Raw genomic sequence first — 21,368 nt, 5'->3', positions numbered from 1 at the left:
CTAATTAGATGGAGAGCCAACAACCAGCGGATTCAACTCAAGAACCTTCGTTTGCTGACCTGTCGAATGAGATATTACGATTGTCACAACCTTCAAGACGACGCAATCGAGATGAAGATCTTCAAGAACGACATGTTCTTCCTCGAATAGATGGTGAGATACAACGCGTTTGGTATCACGATTTGGGAAGGGACTCCTGATGTTTGGTGATTTTGCTAGAGGTAGGAACAACTTCTGATGGTGTTCCAAATATTCTATTCGAAGGAAGTTACGAAGGCCTCAACAATGATCAAATAACTGGGTGGTCTTCCCGCCCTGGTATGGGACACTACCGATAGTTGAGAGGCCCTATCAATCATCTTCGAAGAGAACAGAGATCAGAGTATGTGGCGAATACAATTCGTCACATCATAGATTTTCTCAACATATGATGACCGCTCGTCGTGGAACTCGTCTCTAGAAGGGGGGGTAATGTCATGGCCATATTCATGTAAGCTAATAATTACATATAGAAATAGGTAGAAGTAAATAAAAGTAGATAAAAGTAAGTTAATTCTATAATATTTAATATAAAAGCTTCCTAGAAACTTCCTAGACGCTGCTTTGACTTCATAGGTGTCTTTAATTGACTTTTTAGATTAGAAACGTTGTCAACAAGTTGGCCATGTGCCACACATGTTGTTAGCTTGAAGATCAAGCTAACTATGTGGCCCACACATAGAAAAACTTGCCTTGTAAGTCAAGGCATGTGTCCTACAAAGTCAACACATATTGGAGGTCCTATAGAACGTCGCCACGTAGCCCCTAGTTAGATAGTATATATAGAGACAAGAGTGAAGGCTTCTTCACTCTTGTCAACTCCTTTCTTGCTTTTAGTCTAGGTTCAAGAGTCTTTAGTTTCTTGTCTTGTGGCAACAGCCATTCCAGTTTCCTTTTAATATACATACTTGTTTATATTTTGACTTATTATATCGAGATAGCCTTTTTGTGTATATTTTCCCTCATCGAGTCTTTGTCCTTGACAAATACTTACCTTATAAATATAAGCCTAGTGGCAATTTATGTTAATTAGCAATCAATACAAACATATTTGACTCATTTGCTATAGAAATTCAGATTTATATTATAATAATAATATAAAAAATAAAACAGGTGCATCTTATATCTATAATAATAATAGCTATTATTCTAATTTTTTTTTTTTTTTTTTTTTTTAACAACGTTGCATAAGTTCTAAAAATGATTCAATTTTATTTGGAACATTATATATACTATTGAAATAGGTTTAGCATGTAGATTAGATTTGTCTTGACTTTCAAGATATTTAATCATATGAAATATTAAATATATTTTTTATAATATAATAAGACAAATAATAAAGATCAATCATGCACAAGAAAATTATCCAACTTGATATGCTCCTACATACATATTGAGATGCAAAAAATGACCATGTTATATCTAAATAAATTTAAAAAAGATTAATTTACTAAAGCTATAATAAGTTTAGAAGACCAACTCATCACAATTAAAACCAAACATCTAATTACTTCACTATATTCAAACATTAAAAAGAAATTATTTAATGTATTTTATAATTACTATTTGGTAACTAAAGGACCTTGGGTGTATGCCAATTTTTCTTATTAAGCTATAATTACATATATCATTACAAATAATTACAAGCTCTTCGTAAAACAAACTTCTTCTACTAAAAGAAGACCAAGTTGTATTGAAAGCTATGTATAACTTCATGAAAGTAACCACAACAATACAAAAATAACACTTATTATTATTACAGTCGAAGTAGATGGCATAATGTTTTTTATTTGCATTCAGGACATCTTGTCTACAATAATCTTTGTAGCAGTGCAAAGTAACGTTTCACAAGCAGAAGACAATATATTTTAATATATTTTATTTTACAACATCTAGTTTAAAAGGTTTTAATTTCTATAATTGCTAGTATTTCAATCAATTGATGATGCACATAATTCTGAAAAGTCACTTAAAAATTGGTACATACATAGTATACAAGTTATGGAGTTAAGACTTTGTAAGTATTCAATGATAGAGATTTACATATAAGCATGTCTATATATAGATATAAGCATGTTCTATAGAACACTTGATTAACATTTTAAGCACATATTATGTTTGAACATGATTGTTAAGTAAAACAAATGAAATAGAAGAAGAGGTGAAGCACATGTCTTGTTTTATTTTGCCACATTCAGTGATGTTCAAAGTCACAATACGAAACCAGATCCATATTATCACCAACAACCTTCCGGTTCATTATTTACAACAGAACGTAAACGATGAAAGAATATTATTACTGTTCTTATTATTTAAAAAAAAATTACACTTTCAATGTGAATACTTTGTTTTTCTGAGATTCACACCATGGAATTGAGAAATGAGCATCATTATTGCCATGAATTCCAAAAGTTTCGCAAACCGACTCCACATTCAATTTCAATAAAAATCAATGCATCTATTTACTATAGATGATATGCAACAGACCTATAGGAGTATACGTAGTGCTTATAGATTATTCAACAGTGAGCTGTTTTATTTAGTCATCATTCAACGAGAGCAGGATGTGCAAATGCCAGAATGCAACACGATGATTCCTTTACAAATACAAACCTCGGAACAGAAACCAGTCCGGATGATGTGCAAAAATCAGTTGCCTACTTCAAATCCTGATCACAACCTCTGCCTCTGTCTCTCCGTCAATCCGATATCAAGTACAAAAACAGGCAATGGTCGGAGTGATCAAGCATTCATTCCTGGTTGGGCTGATCCTTATCTGTGCGTAGCTTGGGGCTGTTGGACTGTTGATCTTGAATGTTGCTGCCAGATTCCTCTTTCAAGGCTTTTTGCTGCTGATCCCTCAGGGCGGGTTCAACGTTGGGGAAAGTCCCAGGAGGTCGTTCTAAAGGTTGTATGCTCAGAAGCTGCACTGAGTTGCCGATTGCGTCAGCCCATCCATAGTGAGGCTCGGCCCTGCATGGGTGCATCACCACACACTTAGATCAGTCACAACATAGAGCAACACCGTCGTCTTATGAATCGTTCTCAACCTGCAGGAGGGGTTGCAGTTCATGGTTTGGAGATCAGGTAGTGAGTGAGATTGGGGTGGGTAAGTAGGCCAGTGGGTGCAGCTCTTACTGGTAGTATGTGCCCTCTTCAACAACGTTGTCCCAGTTCTCGCCACTGGTGCTCCTTCCGTATTTATGCACTTTCCTGTTGAAAGACCAGGCAACAACATGAGTCGATAAACACGGTGATCTAAACTAATGCATGGTGAAAAGACAATGTGTAACCATACAAATTTCACGTAGCGGCTAGCTGGAGTTGCAGAGAAGTTTCCCGAGTTTTCTGAGAGTTGTACATACTAATGTGCTTGTAGGCTGGGATTACGGCAAGTTGAGCCGCCCTTGTGTATATCTAACGAGCTACATAGAGATTAACAAAGTACTGTAAGGAAAGTTGTAAGTTTTAGCATCATTCATTGAAATTCAGAACCAGACGTTACCCGTTTCCGAAATGCTCCTCTCCCCACGTTCTCGACCAACCTGTAATCCAGTAAGACCAAGTCAGCTTGAACTGGTTGAGTGTAAACCAACAGGGTCAAATTCCACAAGCCATAAAGACGCTCTTCGAAGTTCCAGTTGACTCGATATTTCCACAATGTCATGTTTATCCTGAGCGATCGCCTTAAGAATTGAAGTTCATAGATTTGGTAAAGACCATACGTCGCAACTGAAAGCAAAGTAGTTTGGGCAATTCATGGGATAACCTTCACATCAGAGTATGCTGTAACATGATTCACACGGTTCATCTTAAGAAATGGTTTTCTAAGTTAGAAACGACAATTGGAATTCCTGTTCTCTGACCAGCTTGAGGTTAACGAGAGCACAGATACAACACCCTAATTCTGTGAATGCATAGTCCAGAAAAACCAAATAGCGAAGAGAATACTGCCCAGCTGTCTGGAGAACTATCTCTCGTTGATCAATAGAAGTATTGTACCTTTCTCATCATTGTGCCAAGTCTCTCCTTGTCTTGTACCCACACCGTGGTCAAATTTCTCCTCCCATTTATCACCCCACTTTGTACCTGTGTCACTTTCTGCCCATTTGTCCGTCCTGCAGGATGCGTAAAGAGTCATCAAAATCATTCCGAATCCTCATGAACACTTGTGAACCCAGTGTCGGACAGTTGGACTGGCATAGTTTGAGACTCTATCTTATGTTACAAGGGCCAATCAATAAGAACATCCAGCAGGGATTCAATTCGAAAAGGAGCTATTCTCTTAGAAATAAACGGGGCTTTCCAATTGCATGTCAACACACCATTTCAAAACAGCACCACGCCCATCATACTGCTCCTCCCATTTCTCCCACCATCCTTGGTCGTTCAATCGTCCATACTTGTGTGCCCCTTTCTCTGACCAACCTTTTGCGTTGTATTTTTCCCACCTGAAGCAAAACAAAAAAACTTGTTTATCAACAACGATAAGCAATATTGTGAAAAACAATAAATAAAAATAGTAATTAAGAATTGAATACAAACAAAAACATCTGAGGTTAACTGCATTTTAAAGAAACATTGGAACAAAATATATAGATCAGAATCCTACCACTTCTCAAACCAACCAGCCGAACCAGTCCCCGACTTAGCTTGCTTTTGGGCGCTTTTCTCAATCCTAGCCAGATTGCTGCCACTCAGATGGACTTATGGTTTAGTATTTTAAAAATCATTTAGAGGACCGGTAAATTACGAGGTAAAAGAAGGGAAATAAATAAACAATCTGTGTTGAAATGAATTCCAAAAAGATGAATGCATGTACTCCTTGATAAGATATGACTTCATTGAAGGATGGAAGTTACCTCAACTCATCGACCCTTAACACCTCTTGCCAAGTCTCCCACCAGGTGTCTCCTTGAGCGTTCTTACCTGATTTCTCAGCACCTGTTGTCAGAGGTCCCCCACTTTTGTTCCTCAGTCTCTATACGCACATGCTCCCAAACACAAATATCCTGACACTACACTACATTATCACGATTCAAGATGATATTTAGGCACAGAAGTCTGTGCAGCTGAATGACGCCTGTGATGATAACTAAATAAAATTAGTGGACGACGGCGACTAGATATAAAACCCGACATACTGACCGATGCAGAAGACTCAAGAAAGCACATCATATCAAAGCGCTTGAAGCATTTTTACCGAGTTCCTTGTAACCTGTCCAATCGCTTTTCTCCCACCACTGCACCGTACACAGTCAAGAAACAAATTTCATTTAGTCTCTAATCGTCATTCTTTAATAAAACTGATTTAAAATTTGTTTTGCTGTGGTGTTTGTGAGGGGACAACATAACCAATATCACACACTTCTGCCTGGCAACACACTTTCGGACTAAAAATAGCACATGAAAATAAAATAAACAATGACACTAAAAGACAAAATAAAAGACAAACATGGACTATCCCAACATCACAATACTAGGTAAAATGATCAAGTGACACACAGCTTCCTTCCACTCTGAGGAGCCATCTGCGCTACGACCCCCCATGACGGTCCAGCGACACCGGTAACCATTCTCGCCCAAATCCACGCCACTTTCACTATACCAGCTGCTTCCATCTTCGTTGACCCCAGACTCACTCTTAACCTCTTTGTTCAAGTTAATTCCCCATTCCTTCTCGCTCGCAATCCCTGTATCTGCAACCCGCGGAAGAAAAACAGACAAACAAAACAAACAATTTCTCAGAATACACATACTCAGCAAACAATAGACAGCAGATATCACGTTGCAATGGCTTTGCAAAGACATTCTTAGAGAGTTCTAGTCATACCTCTACGAAAAAATCATTTGAAAAGACACTAGATTCAACGTTAAAACACAGAGGTTCTCTACTCCCTTCGAAAAGAAACTTCCTAAATCATAATTCACGTGATGTATCTTCAGCAATGCGAAATACAGTCCAGTAACCCAACGTGATTGTGAAGAGGTACCTCTTTTGGGAGGTGTGTCACGGGGTTGCGGCATGCAACGAAGCTGTGTTTGACGTGATATAGACTCATCTTGCTCTCCTGGTTTTCTAGGCCTACACACCACCATTTGAAGACCCTTCAGAAATAAGTCCCCCCCAAACACTAAACCCTGTTTTAGACAGTTTCACAGCACAATTCCAAACGGGAACACAAAGATCTCTTTCCGCAATGAGGAACGAATCTACTTTCCTTGACAACTTCAATGTTTCTGTACACTCTCAGAGGAGGACTAATTATCATACATGAGCACCTCCTCCTTGTATACCATGTCTCCACATTTAGTCCTCTCACACGACCCGGATAATTGCAGAGACAAATCTACATACATTTAGGTGAAAGCTTCTGGCATGTTCTCCAGTCAAAACGACGAATCACGCACAAGGAGTTATATTTAAGCAGCTTATAAAATATTAAAAAACAAAAAAGTTGAGATGAAATAAAAAAATCTTCGATTGAGCTACGCTGATAATACCTAGCTGAGGCAAATGTCTGGGAGGGGGTGGGCACCCTTAGCGAAGTTCCATTGGATTTTTGAAAGTTGCATGTTGTTCTGTAATGCACGGATTTGGGCAATTGCTTAGTACTACTACTACTCCATCCGTCACCTGTCTCCCTTCGTAAATCCACATCATCAAGCTGCACACAAATATATGTGCATAGCCAAAAGCCACAAAAAAATCGGTCAACATTGGCTCATTCACTACTTAACATCTTCTAGAAAATTCTTTTCAAATATGAGACAGCAACGGTGTACAGATTAATGCAGAGGGTCAGTCAGCCATGCAAGCATGAATCATACTTCAATTTACAACGGCTGCATCCATAAACGGAAACGAAGCTCATATACTAAACTAGGTTTTAGTAGAGCCAGGCGTCGAAATTGCATAAGATTGTTTCCAATTTGAAAGGACATGAAAACACTGTAGGTTATGAAAGCATTTAACTTCGGTAGTAAAAATGAGAGTGGGAATCCAAACCTCGAATGAAGACAATGCACATGAGACTTGCAATGATTTTTGGTCCAGTGCAATAGACCTCGGTACTGTGAACGGTGCTGCTAACCCTACAATCCTACCAAAGAAATCCTGCCGGTCTTTCGCAATGTTCCCGGGAAAGCAAAGCCCTCCTGTTCTCTTGAGACGAGTCCACGCGCCATGTGAAGAAAATGTGGATCCAGGCTGCAGTTGCTGGTGATGCTTTGCATTGGAACTATACCTCAACGACTGGAAGAGAGCGGTGACACTCCCAGGAAGCTTCACAGCCATCCAAACCCACCTCTATTGCGCCCCAGGTCTCTTACCACAAGCCAAGTATTATCCCTTCCTTTATCCCCACCTTCGAGAATGTTCTACTAATTAGTAAATCCATTGAATTCCTGACAACTGCTTAGAATCCTCCGCGGCGACTAAACAGAGAATGCTGGCATGTGCACCGATCCTCCCTCGCAATGCTAATGCCGATTGAAATCCTGGGAAACAACGGCATGAGCTAGGGTGCAAATTGACACAGTCCCAGGCAATCAAACAAATGCCTACTCTACATCATCCGAGCTGCTCTCGAGCTCTGCCCAAAAGGACATGATATGCCAGCCAATAACTCAGTGACTCCGATTAATCGCCAGCTCAAAGAACCGCTCCCCGGACCAATCTTCTATGAAACTCGTGATAATCCTCCTCCGCAGGGAGAGGCGCTTCTCCACCGACACAGGACCGCAAACCGCATGAATCGTTGCTACAGCAACCCCTGTCAATTTGTGGAACCAGCAAGCAGAAATACAAAAAACCCAGTTGCAAGATGAGGAGTTTGCAGTGTGGGTGCAATCCTACGTTGTGAGAGAGCCCAGTTCCAAAAAGGAAAGGAGAGATTTATGCACGGTTTTGGAGGTTCAGCAGATACGAGAAGAAGACGGTGAAGTTATGCTTGGGACCTATTTATACTACAACCAAGCGCGCAACACTGAAGGGGGCTACTCACAGGTTTGTACGAAGGAAGGATGAACGTGGTGGGGGGAGGATGAGAGCACAGCTTACGTTGCATTGCAGCAGAGAATCCGATGTCTCGAGCCAAGACAGAATCTTGACATTGAGTTGCCGGAAGTATTGGAGCCACTCATGAACTACTACACATTTCGATGCTCGCATCTGGCGAAACCTTCGTCACCAATTAAATCACGATTGCTGGTTCTTTTGTGGGCTCGCGTTCGAATTTCCCGACGTTGTTAATTTTTTTGAACTCATCCGATCAAACAACCCCGCAATTTCTGATAAAAGCTGGCGACCCACATGGAATTTTCTGGAGTAGAATTTGTAGCGGCGGGCCAGAGTTTGTTGTGTGACTCCGAGCTGGAAATGTTTGTGGCGTTTGTTGGCCTGCGGGCACTGGTGGCTGTGATTTCACCACATGTGACCGCGTCCGCCCGCCAACGTGGCGTTTGTGGCTGAGCTGTACGCAGCCGGAACGGATGGAACGATGATGGGAACGCGTTCGCCACCTCTTGGCCGTCATTGAGTAATGCCACGTCATCTCCGAGGTGGCGATAATAGCGCCACGTGCCATGCCACTTGGGAGTACCGCCCTATCCCTCCACGGATAAAGCAAACACTTGTTCATCCCCCCCCCCCCGGGCCCTTCTTGTGGCTCAGCGCCGTCTCGCTACCTGCTCTTTTGTCCATTTTCTGTCAGAACCCACATCTCGGAAGCAAATCTGTGCTCATCCACACCCCACTCCCGCTCTCAGCTTCACACTGCTATCCACTAGGGGTTCTTGCTGCTTGTATATCCCATCGGCGGCTAGTCAACCTCACAGAGACCGTTCATATGTTGCTACAATCGAGCTTGCCGAATTGGCTCTGTGGAACCGAAGTTGACTGGTTAGTTCCAGCTTCGCATTAGAGATGATGGACTGCTCTACTTAGTCCTTCGCAACGATTCTAACAAGAGTCGTTCTTCGAGATCGAAAGAGAGAGAGAGAGAGAGAGAGAGAGAGCGCGAGAGATATATTGATGGTCGGTTTAGCAGTTGTCTACTCAGGTTCCTTGAGAGTCTCACAAGCAGTATTCAAAAGTTGTATGGGCCCACGGTCATCTAGGACTGAATCCTTGTGAGTAGCCTTCTAACAATGTAGGAAGGAAGGCGGGTGAGCGTCGTGCACCTGGGGCCTCGTGGTGCAGGTTCTGATTCCCTTCGGATGCTTCTTGAGTGAGTCAGCGATCGCAACTTCTTTGAAGAAATAATGCAAATACAGTGTGAAGAACGGAGTCAGCATGGCCTGACGAGAAAATTAGAGCTTTCTTGCCTGGCCACTCAAACTCGCTATGGACATGGATAGAAGCTTCTGTCACCCTTTCCTCTGATGATCCACGTGTAAACTCAATAGCTTGCAAATCTGTTGTGGGCTTCGCACAACGATGTTCTGCTAAGGCTTAGAATGCCTGAGACTGTCTGCATGCACATGCGTGAACCGGCATCTAAAACGAGCTTAAGATACATTCATTTCTACCACTGTCGGCATCTCATGTGTAGTCCTGTCTTGTGCTTTGGTAACTAATTAAATAAAGAAACCCGCTCAGGTGCTTGAAATTCCTTCATTAAAATGCCGGAAGAAAGAGTTATGAAATGTCCAACTAAAGAGCTCCGTTCAGTAAAGGCTTTCTAAATATATCAAGTAACGTTCGAATTGTGGGCATTGATGGACTACATTTTAAAGCTCAAAATGTGAACTATTTCAAATTACATTAACCAAGATAGTTTGCATTTTCGGCGCTTGGCCAACAATTCCCATACGCAACAAGGAGAATACAAGAGACGAATGTGCAAAAATAAGTGTCCACACACGAAGCAATGCTAGTGCTCCTCACAAATCCCAAACACAGATTGTGGAACGCCCTAGATTGCAGGAGCTGGAGGCTTAGCTTCATTCGATGTGGGAGGTCCTGGCGAAAACTTCCCATTACACTCAACAAATCGTGACAGAAGCTCTGATTTCGATACCAAGATCTGAAACTCCTTATTACCTATCGAACAGAGATGCCAAGAAAAAAATCAATTTATTTCCTCCTCAACCAGGATGAAATTAAAAATTGCTGACATGGTTTTCGCTCCACCAACGAAGCAATGAGAGAACGAGAATGATAAGAAACTATACAGTCAAGCATGATCTCAAAAGGGGAGCTTGATCGGGATGGCGTAGGCACATAAAATAGATGTGCACCGCATCGATACAGATCGAACCTCTTCAAGTTGCTCCCATACTGCTGGTTTCTTTCCAAAATACATGCATCGATCACAGCTGCAGCAGTTTGATATCTTTCGTTAGCAAAAACCGACCTTCAAATATCCTCTGCTCAACCATTTGCCGCGTTCTGTAGAGTTCAGAAACAAGACATGAATTACAAGACCAATAAAATGTTTCAGCAAGATGAAACAGATTTCAATAGATTGTTATACTTACGCCACATGTCATACCTGGATAAATTAGACGAATACGTCCTCACAAGGATTCGAGCTCTAGATTGAAGTTTCAAATTTCAAACAGCACGAAGGGGTGTACAGCGAGCTCTTTCGTATGTAAAAATATGTTATCTCACAGATACTTCATAAGATCAGTTGAAAAAATAACCAACATACCTTAGTGGAAGATGATGCTGCACCAATCTCAACACAGCGCAACCGCCCAGCCAATCCCTCAATCCAGACCTCCAAGTGAAACTGATTATTTTCGATTCTATTAACAATTAAAGAAATTGCAAATAAACAATTACTGTGGATATAGATTCAAGTTCATGGTCAAGGTCGGCACTTGAGAATTGGCACACCATTCCATCACACAAGAACTTCGGTCACCCATTTCCGCCTATCCTTTTGTCCAACTAAGTCCAAAATCATTTCATCACGTGGGTACTTAGGTGCTTCTCAAGCTCGCCGGCCTATAAGCCTTCACGCATGTGACTTATTGCAACTCTAGATAATGACTACCAATGCCAGTGAATACTATTTTACAAACTTGGAATAACTTTCGGCTAAAATTCTCTGCTTGTCATTAAACCCAAGCGGAAACAACAGAAGTGAGGGTCGAGGTGCAGCTTCAATCATTCTTATAGCAAGACACATCTTTGGAGAAAAGACGTAACCAACAAGGGTAGTAAGAGTAGTCTTTTCTGAACATGCCAAAAAAATACAAAAAAAAAAAAAAAAAAAAAAAAAACAAAGAGAAGGGAAGGAAAGAAAGCAAAGCAAAGCAAAGAAAAGAAAGGCCATGCTATAGGTACATGTGTGATACGAGTAAAATTTTCACACAGAAAAGCGAAGCCTCCTAAAAAAGTTGAATTTGGTTTCGTTGTTTCGCTATTAAGTACACTAAGAACGGGAAATGTGTAACAATAGCGGAAGGCCACCATTTTATTGGTGGCATCTCAACCACAGAAGTTTGTGTTTTAACGATCATTTTGAAAGTTTTTACTGGCACATCTTTTAGCCGTCAAACAGGGCTCTAAGATGGTTAAAAAGCAAGCCTCAGCCCCGCACCTGTGAAAAGTTGCAGTTCTGGTCCTCTAATCTCCTGAAAGCTGGATGTTCGCTTCTGAATCAATGAAGCTGGGTTATCGCCAGTTTTAACATTTGCTTGACCAGGCTGATCAGGGCCAAAGCATCAGATCGTAGTGTGCTAAATAGGGCAAGCAAACAATGTGTATCAGCTGGAGCATAAATAATCTGAGATTGCGAAAGAGGTCATTCCTCCCAATTACTACGCTGAGCATGCTGCGGTGTGCTAACAACATAAGATATTACCTTTGGGGTCCAGAACTCTAAGATCAAGGACTCAAACGTCAATATCACAACTTCGAGTGTACACGTACACCAGGTAGAACCTGATGATGCGACACGTCTGCAACTACCTAGTCTCAATAACCCGAAACTTGTGGCACCTTACGAATAAGGTAACTAAGAACTTCTTTCGAAATTACAGTGAGGCTGTACGTTACTTCTAGAACAAACTTTCTCCCCTTGTGCCTCACAATAGCAAGATTTACAGGAAGTAATTCTTTTAAAAGGGTGGAAATGTCAATGTGACGCTTCACGGCAATTCTCAACAGCTCTGACTAATAAATAGAGCGTGACGACAGTAAAATCAGAGAGATAGAGAACTGAGCCCTCGAAGTTAAGAAAGAGCAGTGGAAAGCATCTGTAGCAAATATTTCGAATAATCTGCCGGCCCTTCTTACGTGCAGCTCAAATCAACTAAAATCCTAACTGCCAAAACCAACAAAGGAGGTTGGAGTACTGATGAACAAGTAAAAGTACCTTATCAAAGTATCCGTTTAGTTCAGGAGCGGAGGAGGAAGCAGCTAGGTGGAGCTAATCTTGCTTGAAGACAAATCCCAGATTTAAAATTCAAAGTTAACACACTACCTTCTTTGTTAAAATCGCCAGATTTCTCATTGAAGGAGCGGGAAATTTGGAACCTAAATATTTTTCTTCTCTGTTCCAACCAGAACAAGCTTTTCAAGCCATTCTCAAGCATCGCCAGCGTGGACCAATTATCAACATCATTCTCTACATTGTCACGATGTTGTAGATTGGTAATCTGTGCCTTCTTCGACAACTCTTCTCCCTTTCTAATAGCTCCTTTTCTTCTCCGCCCTCTCCCTCTTCAGGATCTTCCTCTCTATTCATACCTTTTATTCAACTTTTTCAATCTTCTCCTCCATATCCTCCCTTTAATACTGAAAAATTGGTTGTGGAGAGGTAGATGCTCTTCTTGCTACCTCTCCACGACCAATTTATCAATACTGAAGCTCAACTCAGCTTCCACCTTAATTTTCCATGCATAAATAACTTTCTCTATGGTCGTAAAAGCTTCCGATTGGTTCATAGTTTAACACGATATTTGCAGTATCGGAACGCGCGGCATCACGCTCGTTGTTCGCACAAATTTCCATGATCGTAGCCTCATCCAAAGCTGTCAAAAGACTTCAAACTTATCCGTCCGTGGCTTTCTACAAACAGATTTTGGTCGCGCGGAATCACGAAATTCCAGTACGAATAATCAACATTTGAATCTCCATACGCACTCTCTAACGACAGTTCAATCTCCATCACTCCTCCAAACCTCAACACCAATACTAAGCCCTAATCTGTACTCTACAACTATCGAACTCAAGATTGCTACAGAGTTCTCTTGACACAAGTACAACACGAAACACACAGCTGAATTACACTACCCGGTAACTGATGGAAAAGATATAACAGTCGCAATCAACATCACCTCCGCGATAGAGAACTCCAAAATCGACAATCCACACCAAACTCACGTTACAAACAAGATTGCACACTCGGAAGTGATTTCTCTAGTGTGCAGCGTCCCGAGCGAACAAAAACAATTCGCGATTTCAATTGAGTTAAAATAATTGCTTGAAATTGCAAAGAGTTCAACAATCGGCATTAGTGAGATAATCTGGACTGAAGCACCTTCGGGAAAATAATTGAAAAATTAAAAAGCTAAAAAAATTGCCAGACAACACCAGAAGAAAAAATCATCAAAGGATGCTCGAAGAACACACGAAACTCAATACGCCATGGGACAAAAACGCGATGGCGGAATCGGATCAATACTCCAGCGACCACCAGGCGGTGACTAAATGCTGCCGAAGCTTGACAGGAACTCAGGAAGCTACTCACTAAGACCGAAAATTAGTAGGTTACTTAGTGACTTCGCCAAAGAAGAAACAGTTCAGTAATCACTTCGTTAGAACTGATTGCAAGGAGTGAGAAGGGCAATGAAACGAAGTTTACACTCATTGGGAACGAAGAGAACTCTGGGAACGGAAGATGACCTAAAGAACCCTAAAAGCTGAACTCAGACGTAGTCTGAGTCTTTCCGGAGCATTTGACTTGCCTCGTCGCCATCGCTGCGCACATCTCACTCATCTTTGCTCACCATAGCTTCCGATTTGTTAATGCGACTGCCGCAGCTGGATTCTGGATGTGATATCGGCTTTTTTGAGTGGCGAGTCGCCGCATTTGGTGCTCTCAGTTGTGGTTGCGGTCCTTTGAAGTGTACGTGGTTGCTTCGCGGCAGATTGATGAGCATCGAGGGGCGGAGAGTATATTGTTGCGGGTCCCTGGTGATGCGTTGCGCAGCAATAGGGTGGTGAAGAAGTTGTACGTTCTGAGTCAGGGTTTCTGAGAGGAGGTGCAAGCATGGCGGACGTTGAAGAGGCGCCGCACAGTATGGTGCCGCCGGGGACGGCAGTTGAAGAGGAACAGCCTCGAATCCAGTTGAATATCGATTGGGGCAACGTAGACTTGGACTCCATTGTTCTGCCCCCTGGAGATGACATGGGTATCAAGAGGTATGTTTCTGTCTTAGCTTTCGTGCTCATGGAGTTTCTTGTTTGTTGAAAGAAGTTACTCTTGGCAATAATTACTGTACATTGGGAGTAACTTTAAAAGTTCAAGCCTATGTCCATATCTTCGGTAGTACTTGATGTGGTGAGTCTAGGTCTTCGTGACTTATTACCAATTCTTTTCTCCTGTTTATTGCTCAGTCGAGATTTGCTAGAAAACGGATAAAGCTTGTTGGATGGGCTCCGGGCTTGAAAGATCTGGATCCATTTCATTCTTGAATGATATTGCGATGCACTTTGAAATTCTCGTTTTTACTTGGTGAATTGTATTGTGCTTGCATAATCTCATGGTTGCGTATCATGCTTAGCATATCTAGTCCTCATTTCATTACCCAGATAAGACGAAATTTCGATAGTTGCATAACTTTGCGTTGTGATGTATGTGTTATGGCAGCGATGATGAAGAAGAAGAAGAAGAGACTCTTGAAACCGATACAGGTTTCGGCAACGTCATCATTGTCGATAACTTGCCTGTTGTGGCTTCTGAGAAATATGAGAAGCTTGAGGGTGTCATTCGCAAGATTTTTGGACAAATCGGTGTTATCACTCCTAACGGACTTCTGATGCCGAGAGATGAGAGTGGGAAGACCAAGGGTTATGCCTTTATTGAGTACAGCACTCCCCAGGTACTATTTTGAGATTTTTATCCTTGAGTGATGATCTGTAGCAGTTCTTTCTGTTAGGGATTTATTACCAATTTTCTATGGAGCTTTGAAACAATAATTATATTGTTCAACTAGTGCTGAATTAAAGAAACGGGGGCACGATGATAATCGAGGTATTTTGAATCAGAATCAGGGATTTCGGGGAGATTGTAAGTAGGATATAATTTCATGAAGATCTTGTAAGTGTATTTTCAAATGACATGTTTCGTGTTGCTGATTGCAGGAAGCACAGACAGCGCGTGAGCAAACAAACGGTTACAAGCTCGACAGATCTCACGTCTTTGTTGTCAATATGTTTGACGATTACGATAAGTATATGAAAGTGCCCGATGAGTGGAACTCCCCGGAAATTAAGCCATACACTCCCGGCGAAAACCTTGTTGCCTGGCTCACAGATGACCGGGGCCGGGATCAGTTTGTTATTCGTTTTGGATCCGAGACAGAGGTTTACTGGAACAACGCTAGCCAGGGGAAGCCTGACCCAGTGTATCATCGCACTGTAAGTTACTTATTGCGGCAATTGTTCTTTTCTACGAGTTACTATGGTCTTGTAGGAAAATGAACCCCACAACTCATTCCAATACACTAAAATTTTGCTGTGGTACCAGTTCTGGACAGAGAGCTTCGTGCAGTGGTCGCCGTTGGGAACCTATCTGGCCACCATTCACAGGCAGGGAGCTGCTGTGTGGGGAGGCGAGAAATCTTTCAATCGTCTCATGCGTTACATTCATCCCCAGGTATGTCGCGATAGCTTTGCTGCTCTCCTTGGGTTTTATATGCAGCAACTCTTAGCTGTGCTGATGCGCATTGAGCACTCTTTTGCCTCCAACCGTAGATGACGAATGAATTGAACACATATTCGACTTTAAAAGTAACAAGAACTGAATATTGGTCTGTGTTGTTGGGAGCAGGTGAAGTTGATCGATTTCTCTCCAGGAGAAAAGTTTATGGTGACGTACAGCAGCCATGAGCCCAGCAGTCATAGAGATACGCAGGTCTGTATGCTTTTAGCGTAGGAATTACTTGTATACGCTGGAATTCTGTTATATCATCGAAATGGTGTAATCCAGCTGCTGCTGTATTACTCCTCTGTGAGCCATCGTAGTCCTTTTCCTTTTATGACACTTTCTGCTCATTTTCATTAGTTTCATCCGGATATTTGTTTGAAATACATTGACGTGATGTATATTGTCGACTCTGTTGAGTGTATTTGTCTGAAACTAATTAACTTCCCCTGACGTGTTGGCATGGTGCAGAGGGTCACTTTGATGGTTTTCGATGTTAGGAGTGGCAAGGTTCTGCGCGAGTTCAAGGGCAGTGCTGACGACTTCGCTACTGGTGGAACTGGCGGTATCGCTGGAGTTTCATGGCCTGTGTTCCAATGGGCAGGTGGGCGTGACGATAAGTACTTCGCACGAATTGGCAAAAATGCTATTAGCGTGTACGAGACTGATACCATGGGTCTGTTGGATAAGAAATCGTTGAAGGTGGAGAATGTAGTTGACTTCTGCTGGTCTCCAACCGACCCCTTGCTGTCTCTCTTCGTTCCCGAAGGTGGTGGTGGTAACCAGCCCGCCAGGGTGAGTTTTTACCCCCTTTCTATTTGATATTTTGTTTCATACTTGGGTAATCCGGAACTTTTTTGAGGACGATAGCATATTGTTTGACCTCCTGCATGAAGGCAATACTGAAAATAATGGACAATGATTTGTGGTATCTTTCAGGTGAGTCTTGTGTCTATTCCCAGCAGAGAAGAGTTGCGTCAAAAGAACCTTTTCAGCGTGAGTGACTGCAAAATGTATTGGCAAAGCAACGGTGAGTACTTAGCTGTGAAGGTCGACCGTTACACCAAGACCAAGAAGAGTACCTATACTGGGTTTGAGCTTTTCCGTGTGAAGGAACGCGACATTCCTATTGAGGTTCTGGAACTCGAAAATAAGAACGATAAGATTATAGCATTTGCATGGGAGCCAAAAGGTCACCGTTTTGCGATTATCCATGGTGATAGTCCTCGACCAGACATTTCTTTCTACTCCATGAAGGGACGTGTGACCAAGCTTACTACCCTCAAGGGTAGACAAGCCAATGCCCTGTACTGGTCTCCACTTGGACGCTTCATCATTCTTGCAGGTAAGCCTTCATGACTTTATTCTTATCTAATGTTCAAGTAGGATGCCATAGCTTAATTTACTACACTACGTTTTTTTCCTAAATTGTATTGATGACACTTCAGTAGATGTTAAGAGCAGGTAATGAAGCATCTAGGGCTGAGAACGATTTACTTTGATATCTTCAGGTCTCAAGGCTTACAACGGTCAGCTTGAGTTTTACAATGTGGATGATTTGGAGACAATGGCAACAGCTGAGCACTTCATGGCTACAGACGTCGATTGGGATCCTACCGGCAGGCGAGTAGTTCTCTGTCATGATCAGTAAACTGGTGTCTGGAAAGTAATGAAGTGCTGGTTGCTCTGAAGTATATTGAGTTGCTCGACAGCTAGACATTTTCTGTATCGGTTTTTAACATTGGTGGCTTGTACTGTCCTGCAGGTTCTGTTCAACATCAGTAACATCTGTTCACCAGATGGAGAACGGTTTCAATATCTGGTCATTCCAAGGAAAATTGTTGTACCGCCTCCCTAGGGACAGGTTTTTCCAGGTACGTGTACCTCTAATTTTTTGGGTAAACACATGGGATGCGATTGAATTTTGATTTGGAACATCAGCAATTTTAACATATTTAAGTGCTATTCGTTGCCCTTTTCCCTCTCGCGAGTGCAGTTTCGCGTTTGTGCCTTCTGTTATTTTCGACGTGACCGAATTGATGGTCACCTGGAATTAGACATGCTTATGGATTAGTATGTGTGCATTATGTCATTAACAACATACATTTTTTTTCAACCAGTTTTTGTGGCGTCCAAGACCCCCCACACTTCTTACTCCCGAGGATGAGGCTGAGATTGCCAAGAACCTGCGCAAGTACAGCAAGAAGTACGAGGCTGACGATCTGGCAAGATCCCTGGAGGGTACCGAAAGGGACACCGAGAATCGTCGCAAACTGGTTGACGAGTGGAAGTCCTGGGTGGCCCAATGGAAGGCAGCACAAGAGGAGGAGAAAGAGGAGCGTTACATCCTTCGTGACGGTGTACCAAGTGACACGGAGGAAGACTACGAAGCGGAGGAAGTCGAAGTAGAAGAGATCATTAACATAGAGGAGGAAGTCGTTGCTTTCGGGTTTGATAATCAGGACTGACTTAGCGTACAACTGCAGGTTCGGATCACGTTTTTGTAGCAAGGGTTGTTCATTTTGTTCCAACAGTGTTTTTCGCTTTTTTTTTAGCGTTGAAGCTGTGAACAAAACAACCTATGTCAGTATCTTACAGAATTGCACGCCATTCTGGCAATGCAAGCTATTTTAGTTCTGTTGTAGGACAAGCTCTTTTTTCATGTCTATTTCAGGATGGAATGATCCCCCCTGTTATCTAGTATGCCATTCGTGAAGTAAACATGAAAGTTTTTTCCTTTCTGTTCTTTATCCCCTGAATGACCCTGGGCCCTTCAATTTGAAGCAGACCAACTATGTCTATGTTTTCCAGTCATGAAATCGCAACACGTCTTGTTATTAATGCACTTGTATTATTATTGCATGCACAGAACAGAAGCAGGAGCCTGAAAACAAGAACTTGAGCTGAAATTGTAGCCAAACTTCGGTTCATTTACACGCGAAAATGAGTACAAATCTGAGATGAAAATCCAAGAAATCCTCCTACACTGAGTCTAATTCCCCGTGGATCCAGTGTGGGTGTTGCTCCAGTGGCAGTTTTGCGTCAACATCACTCCAGCATGAGGCCTGGTGTGCTTTTTACTTATGGACATTCAGAGGGGATCGGCCTGCTGCGCTACAGTATCGCTGACAGGGGCCGTTCGCTGATCAGAGACAGCCTTGTCTTCGCGGGCTTTGGCGATAGCCTCCGTCTGCGCCTCCTTGCTGAGAGGGTGAAGCAGGACTTTCCCTACCGCTCGAGCATTATAAGCAGCATGGTCTATCACCTTTCGAGCCTCCGAAGTAGGGCTCACCGCCTTCTCTGGCACCTTCGAATTGTGATCGTTATCACCTGTGCCCTCCATTCCTTCCTACCCAGATAACCCTAAACTCTCCTCAACTTCTCGCTCAACCCCTCTAACGTTTCTTCCAATTCGCCCTAGACCTGGACTACACGTTGAAATCGACAACATGAATCGACCCAATTAGCCCAAAATGCAATTAAAACGTGCACGACTCCAATCGACCACTCCTGAATAGGCGACACAATTCGATCTGAGGGAGCCCACATCAAACACCATCACGCTGTGCCGATGGCACAAAGAAACGCCGAGGTACACCTGGCGCTCAAAACTGGAGGCCAGGTAACATCCAAGTGTGGTTCACCCAGTTTTGACTGCCAAGTGTTGTTCACCTAGTTCTTCTTCCCACCCCATTTTTGGTAACACACTTTTTACTTGGTTCCCACAATTCCATGGATTGTGGAGTATATGGGTACAAATTAGAAACAATTAAAGGTCAACATTCAGACTTGGCTTTCGAAATCATTCGCTTACATTGACATAGTGAAATTCCGTTGTTGAGGTTAGGCTACTAGACCGAAAAAACAAAACAAAAAACAATGTTTAAATAAATGGATGTGGGTGTAGAAGAGCAACTTGGAAAGGACTATATTGTTTTTTGTGAACACACTATGCTTTCTACATGATGTAATAAAAGAACGTGTAGAGCAGAATAAGTACTTCAAAGTTAATGTACAAATGCATTCTGGACAGTGTTGAAATTGAAACGTGGTTTTTATTGGCATAAATAAATAAATTCGAAATGCACATTAGTAATAATAATTATTATTATTCTTCTTATTTTGCATACATATACAATTGCCAAGGTCAAACTACATGGACCACAAACCAAATTTCGTTTATAAATCTATCAATATTTCATTAATGATTATAGTAATTGTTCAAAAACAATCATATTTTATATCATATATTCATTGAATATAAAAAGAAATTATAGTAAAAGTTGTGTTTCGCTATTTTTCATTTTGAAGTACACAACTAATTTAATAAAAATAAATAAATGAAAGTTTTGTATGAAATATTATTACAACTTCAAAGACAATGCAAAAGGTGTCTTATTTTACTCAAATTCTTGCTGTTAGTAATGATTTTATATTATTTAATTATACAAAATATAATTAAATTAATTAGTGAATTAAATTATGATATTCAATAATTATTTAAACATATAATTAAAATTACACAGCACGGAAACATCAGACTCATCCCTTTAGAAGGTCTTTATATACCTCTTATATTAATTAGTATATGAAAGGATAAGATTGAAGCCATTCTTAATCATGTCAATTTCTGGGGTTAATCAAAGTCAGTGAGTTTTCATGAATGCTCTCACCAACGGTGCACCGTCGTCATCGGAATCAGTCTTGCTGGCGCAAACCCTAATCCTGAGTCGACTCAATAATAGATTCATGGCGTAGGCTCGATCAGTTCAGATTTGGTGCTGGCAAGCAAAATCTGCGCAGCATCGCTTGAGAGTCCCATGCCAGCTTTTTTCTTTTTCCGAATCAGCATATTTGTTTTACCAATTTAGGGTTGTCGCTCCCCAGTGAGCAAGCATTGTAACAAGCAGCAGGAATTTCACCCAAATGTGTGGGAGTTTCTCGTATGCGACTGGAACAAACATTCCGATCAGTGAAGCGAATCCACAAAACGATGGGAAGCGTAACCCCTGTTCATATAGGATGGAGTCATTCTCGACTCAGAGATGTGGAAGCTCACCGGGATTAGGAGAGAATTGGGGGGGGGGTAACCGAAGACCCGATGATCAGTGCCTCCCCTTTCCGTCTAGACCACGATCAGTGCGTCGCCTCCGCTATTGGTGCCGACGCGCCCCACATGCTGGCTGACCTGCATCGGCTCCCTGCTGGATGAGTATCACCAGCACGTCACAGTCAAAAGTGCTTAAGCTTCCTTCTCCCATCGCCAAGCGTGGTGTGCTTCATCGCCATTCGACAGTGTTACCAACAACTTGCTGTCAGGAATCGCGTCACGAAACTAACTGGGTTGGGATGAGGGGGAGGACGGAATTGGGGCAGGGATTGGGAGTAGCCCTTCTCCCATTCCCGCCCATTTGAAGGGGATTCGGCAGCACCGTGGTCTGA

The 21,368-nt window shown here is 42.0% G+C and overlaps 2 protein-coding genes and 1 long non-coding RNA gene across 8 annotated transcripts; 1 reads left to right on the top strand and 2 right to left on the bottom strand.

The window, feature by feature from the left end:
* Nucleotides 1-2,612: 2,612 nt before the first annotated feature.
* LOC112284861 (protein EARLY STARVATION 1, chloroplastic) lies at nt 2,613-7,960 on the bottom strand. Of its 2 annotated transcripts, none has more exons than XM_024525187.3 (12): nt 7,049-7,960; nt 6,544-6,707; nt 6,033-6,124; nt 5,545-5,738; nt 5,243-5,282; nt 4,902-4,983; nt 4,652-4,729; nt 4,365-4,490; nt 4,042-4,157; nt 3,545-3,584; nt 3,178-3,252; nt 2,613-3,012 (listed from the first exon to the last, which is right to left on the bottom strand). In XM_024525187.3, the coding sequence occupies exons 1-12, from the start codon at nt 7,334-7,336 to the stop codon at nt 2,790-2,792; spliced, it is 1,518 nt and encodes a 505-aa protein (XP_024380955.1). In that variant the 5' UTR covers nt 7,337-7,960; the 3' UTR covers nt 2,613-2,789. The 2 variants fall into 2 exon arrangements, with proteins under 2 accessions (XP_024380955.1, XP_024380956.1); XM_024525188.2 differs by having other exon boundaries at nt 6,544-6,621; nt 7,049-7,189.
* Nucleotides 7,961-10,098: 2,138 nt separating this feature from the next.
* Nucleotides 10,099-13,669, bottom strand: LOC112284862 (uncharacterized). 3 transcript variants are annotated; one of them, XR_016504004.1, is made up of 4 exons: nt 12,372-13,669; nt 11,595-11,733; nt 10,698-10,794; nt 10,099-10,432 (listed from the first exon to the last, which is right to left on the bottom strand). It is a non-coding gene; the product is annotated as an uncharacterized LOC112284862 (long non-coding RNA). The 3 variants fall into 3 exon arrangements; XR_016504002.1 differs by lacking the exon at nt 12,372-13,669 and having other exon boundaries at nt 11,595-12,371; XR_002970545.3 differs by lacking the exons at nt 11,595-11,733; nt 12,372-13,669 and having other exon boundaries at nt 10,698-11,468.
* Nucleotides 13,670-13,956: 287 nt separating this feature from the next.
* Nucleotides 13,957-19,945, top strand: LOC112284860 (eukaryotic translation initiation factor 3 subunit B). 3 transcript variants are annotated; one of them, XM_024525185.2, is made up of 11 exons: nt 13,957-14,422; nt 14,871-15,102; nt 15,365-15,640; nt 15,750-15,878; nt 16,053-16,136; nt 16,398-16,721; nt 16,866-17,271; nt 17,438-17,549; nt 17,692-17,800; nt 18,047-18,412; nt 18,801-19,945. In XM_024525185.2, exons 1-10 carry the CDS (start codon nt 14,271-14,273, stop codon nt 18,392-18,394), a joined length of 2,172 nt encoding a protein of 723 aa, XP_024380953.1. In that variant the 5' UTR covers nt 13,957-14,270; the 3' UTR covers nt 18,395-18,412; nt 18,801-19,945. The 3 variants fall into 3 exon arrangements, with proteins under 3 accessions (XP_024380953.1, XP_024380952.1, XP_024380951.1); XM_024525184.2 differs by having other exon boundaries at nt 18,796-19,945; XM_024525183.3 differs by lacking the exon at nt 18,801-19,945 and having other exon boundaries at nt 18,047-18,663.
* Nucleotides 19,946-21,368: the final 1,423 nt, after the last annotated feature.

This window comes from Physcomitrium patens, chromosome 7, assembly GCF_059467195.1.
Source record: "Physcomitrium patens ecotype Gransden chromosome 7, ASM5946719v1, whole genome shotgun sequence".
Classification (NCBI taxonomy): Eukaryota; Viridiplantae; Streptophyta; class Bryopsida; order Funariales; family Funariaceae; genus Physcomitrium; species Physcomitrium patens.
This window is presented reverse-complemented; position numbering and strand designations above follow the sequence as displayed.

What these genes read in the sequence shown, in the direction of transcription:
- LOC112284861 (XM_024525187.3), bottom strand. Translation starts at nt 7,336, where the DNA reads ATGGCTGTGAAGCTTCCTGGGAGTGTCACCGCTCTCTTCCAGTCGTTG. An exon ending in GACAGGTTACAAGGAACTCG is followed by an intron (nt 4,984 to 5,242) that starts GTAAAAATGCTT and finishes CTCTGACAACAG; the next exon opens with GTGCTGAGAAATCAGGTAAG. An exon ending in TTGGCACAATGATGAGAAAG is followed by an intron (nt 3,585 to 4,041) that starts GTACAATACTTC and finishes ACTGGATTACAG; the next exon opens with GTTGGTCGAGAACGTGGGGA.
- LOC112284860 (XM_024525185.2), top strand. Translation starts at nt 14,271, where the DNA reads ATGGCGGACGTTGAAGAGGCGCCGCACAGTATGGTGCCGCCGGGGACG. An exon ending in TGCGTTACATTCATCCCCAG is followed by an intron (nt 15,879 to 16,052) that starts GTATGTCGCGAT and finishes TGTTGGGAGCAG; the next exon opens with GTGAAGTTGATCGATTTCTC. An exon ending in CTAGGGACAGGTTTTTCCAG is followed by an intron (nt 17,801 to 18,046) that starts GTACGTGTACCT and finishes TTTTTCAACCAG; the next exon opens with TTTTTGTGGCGTCCAAGACC.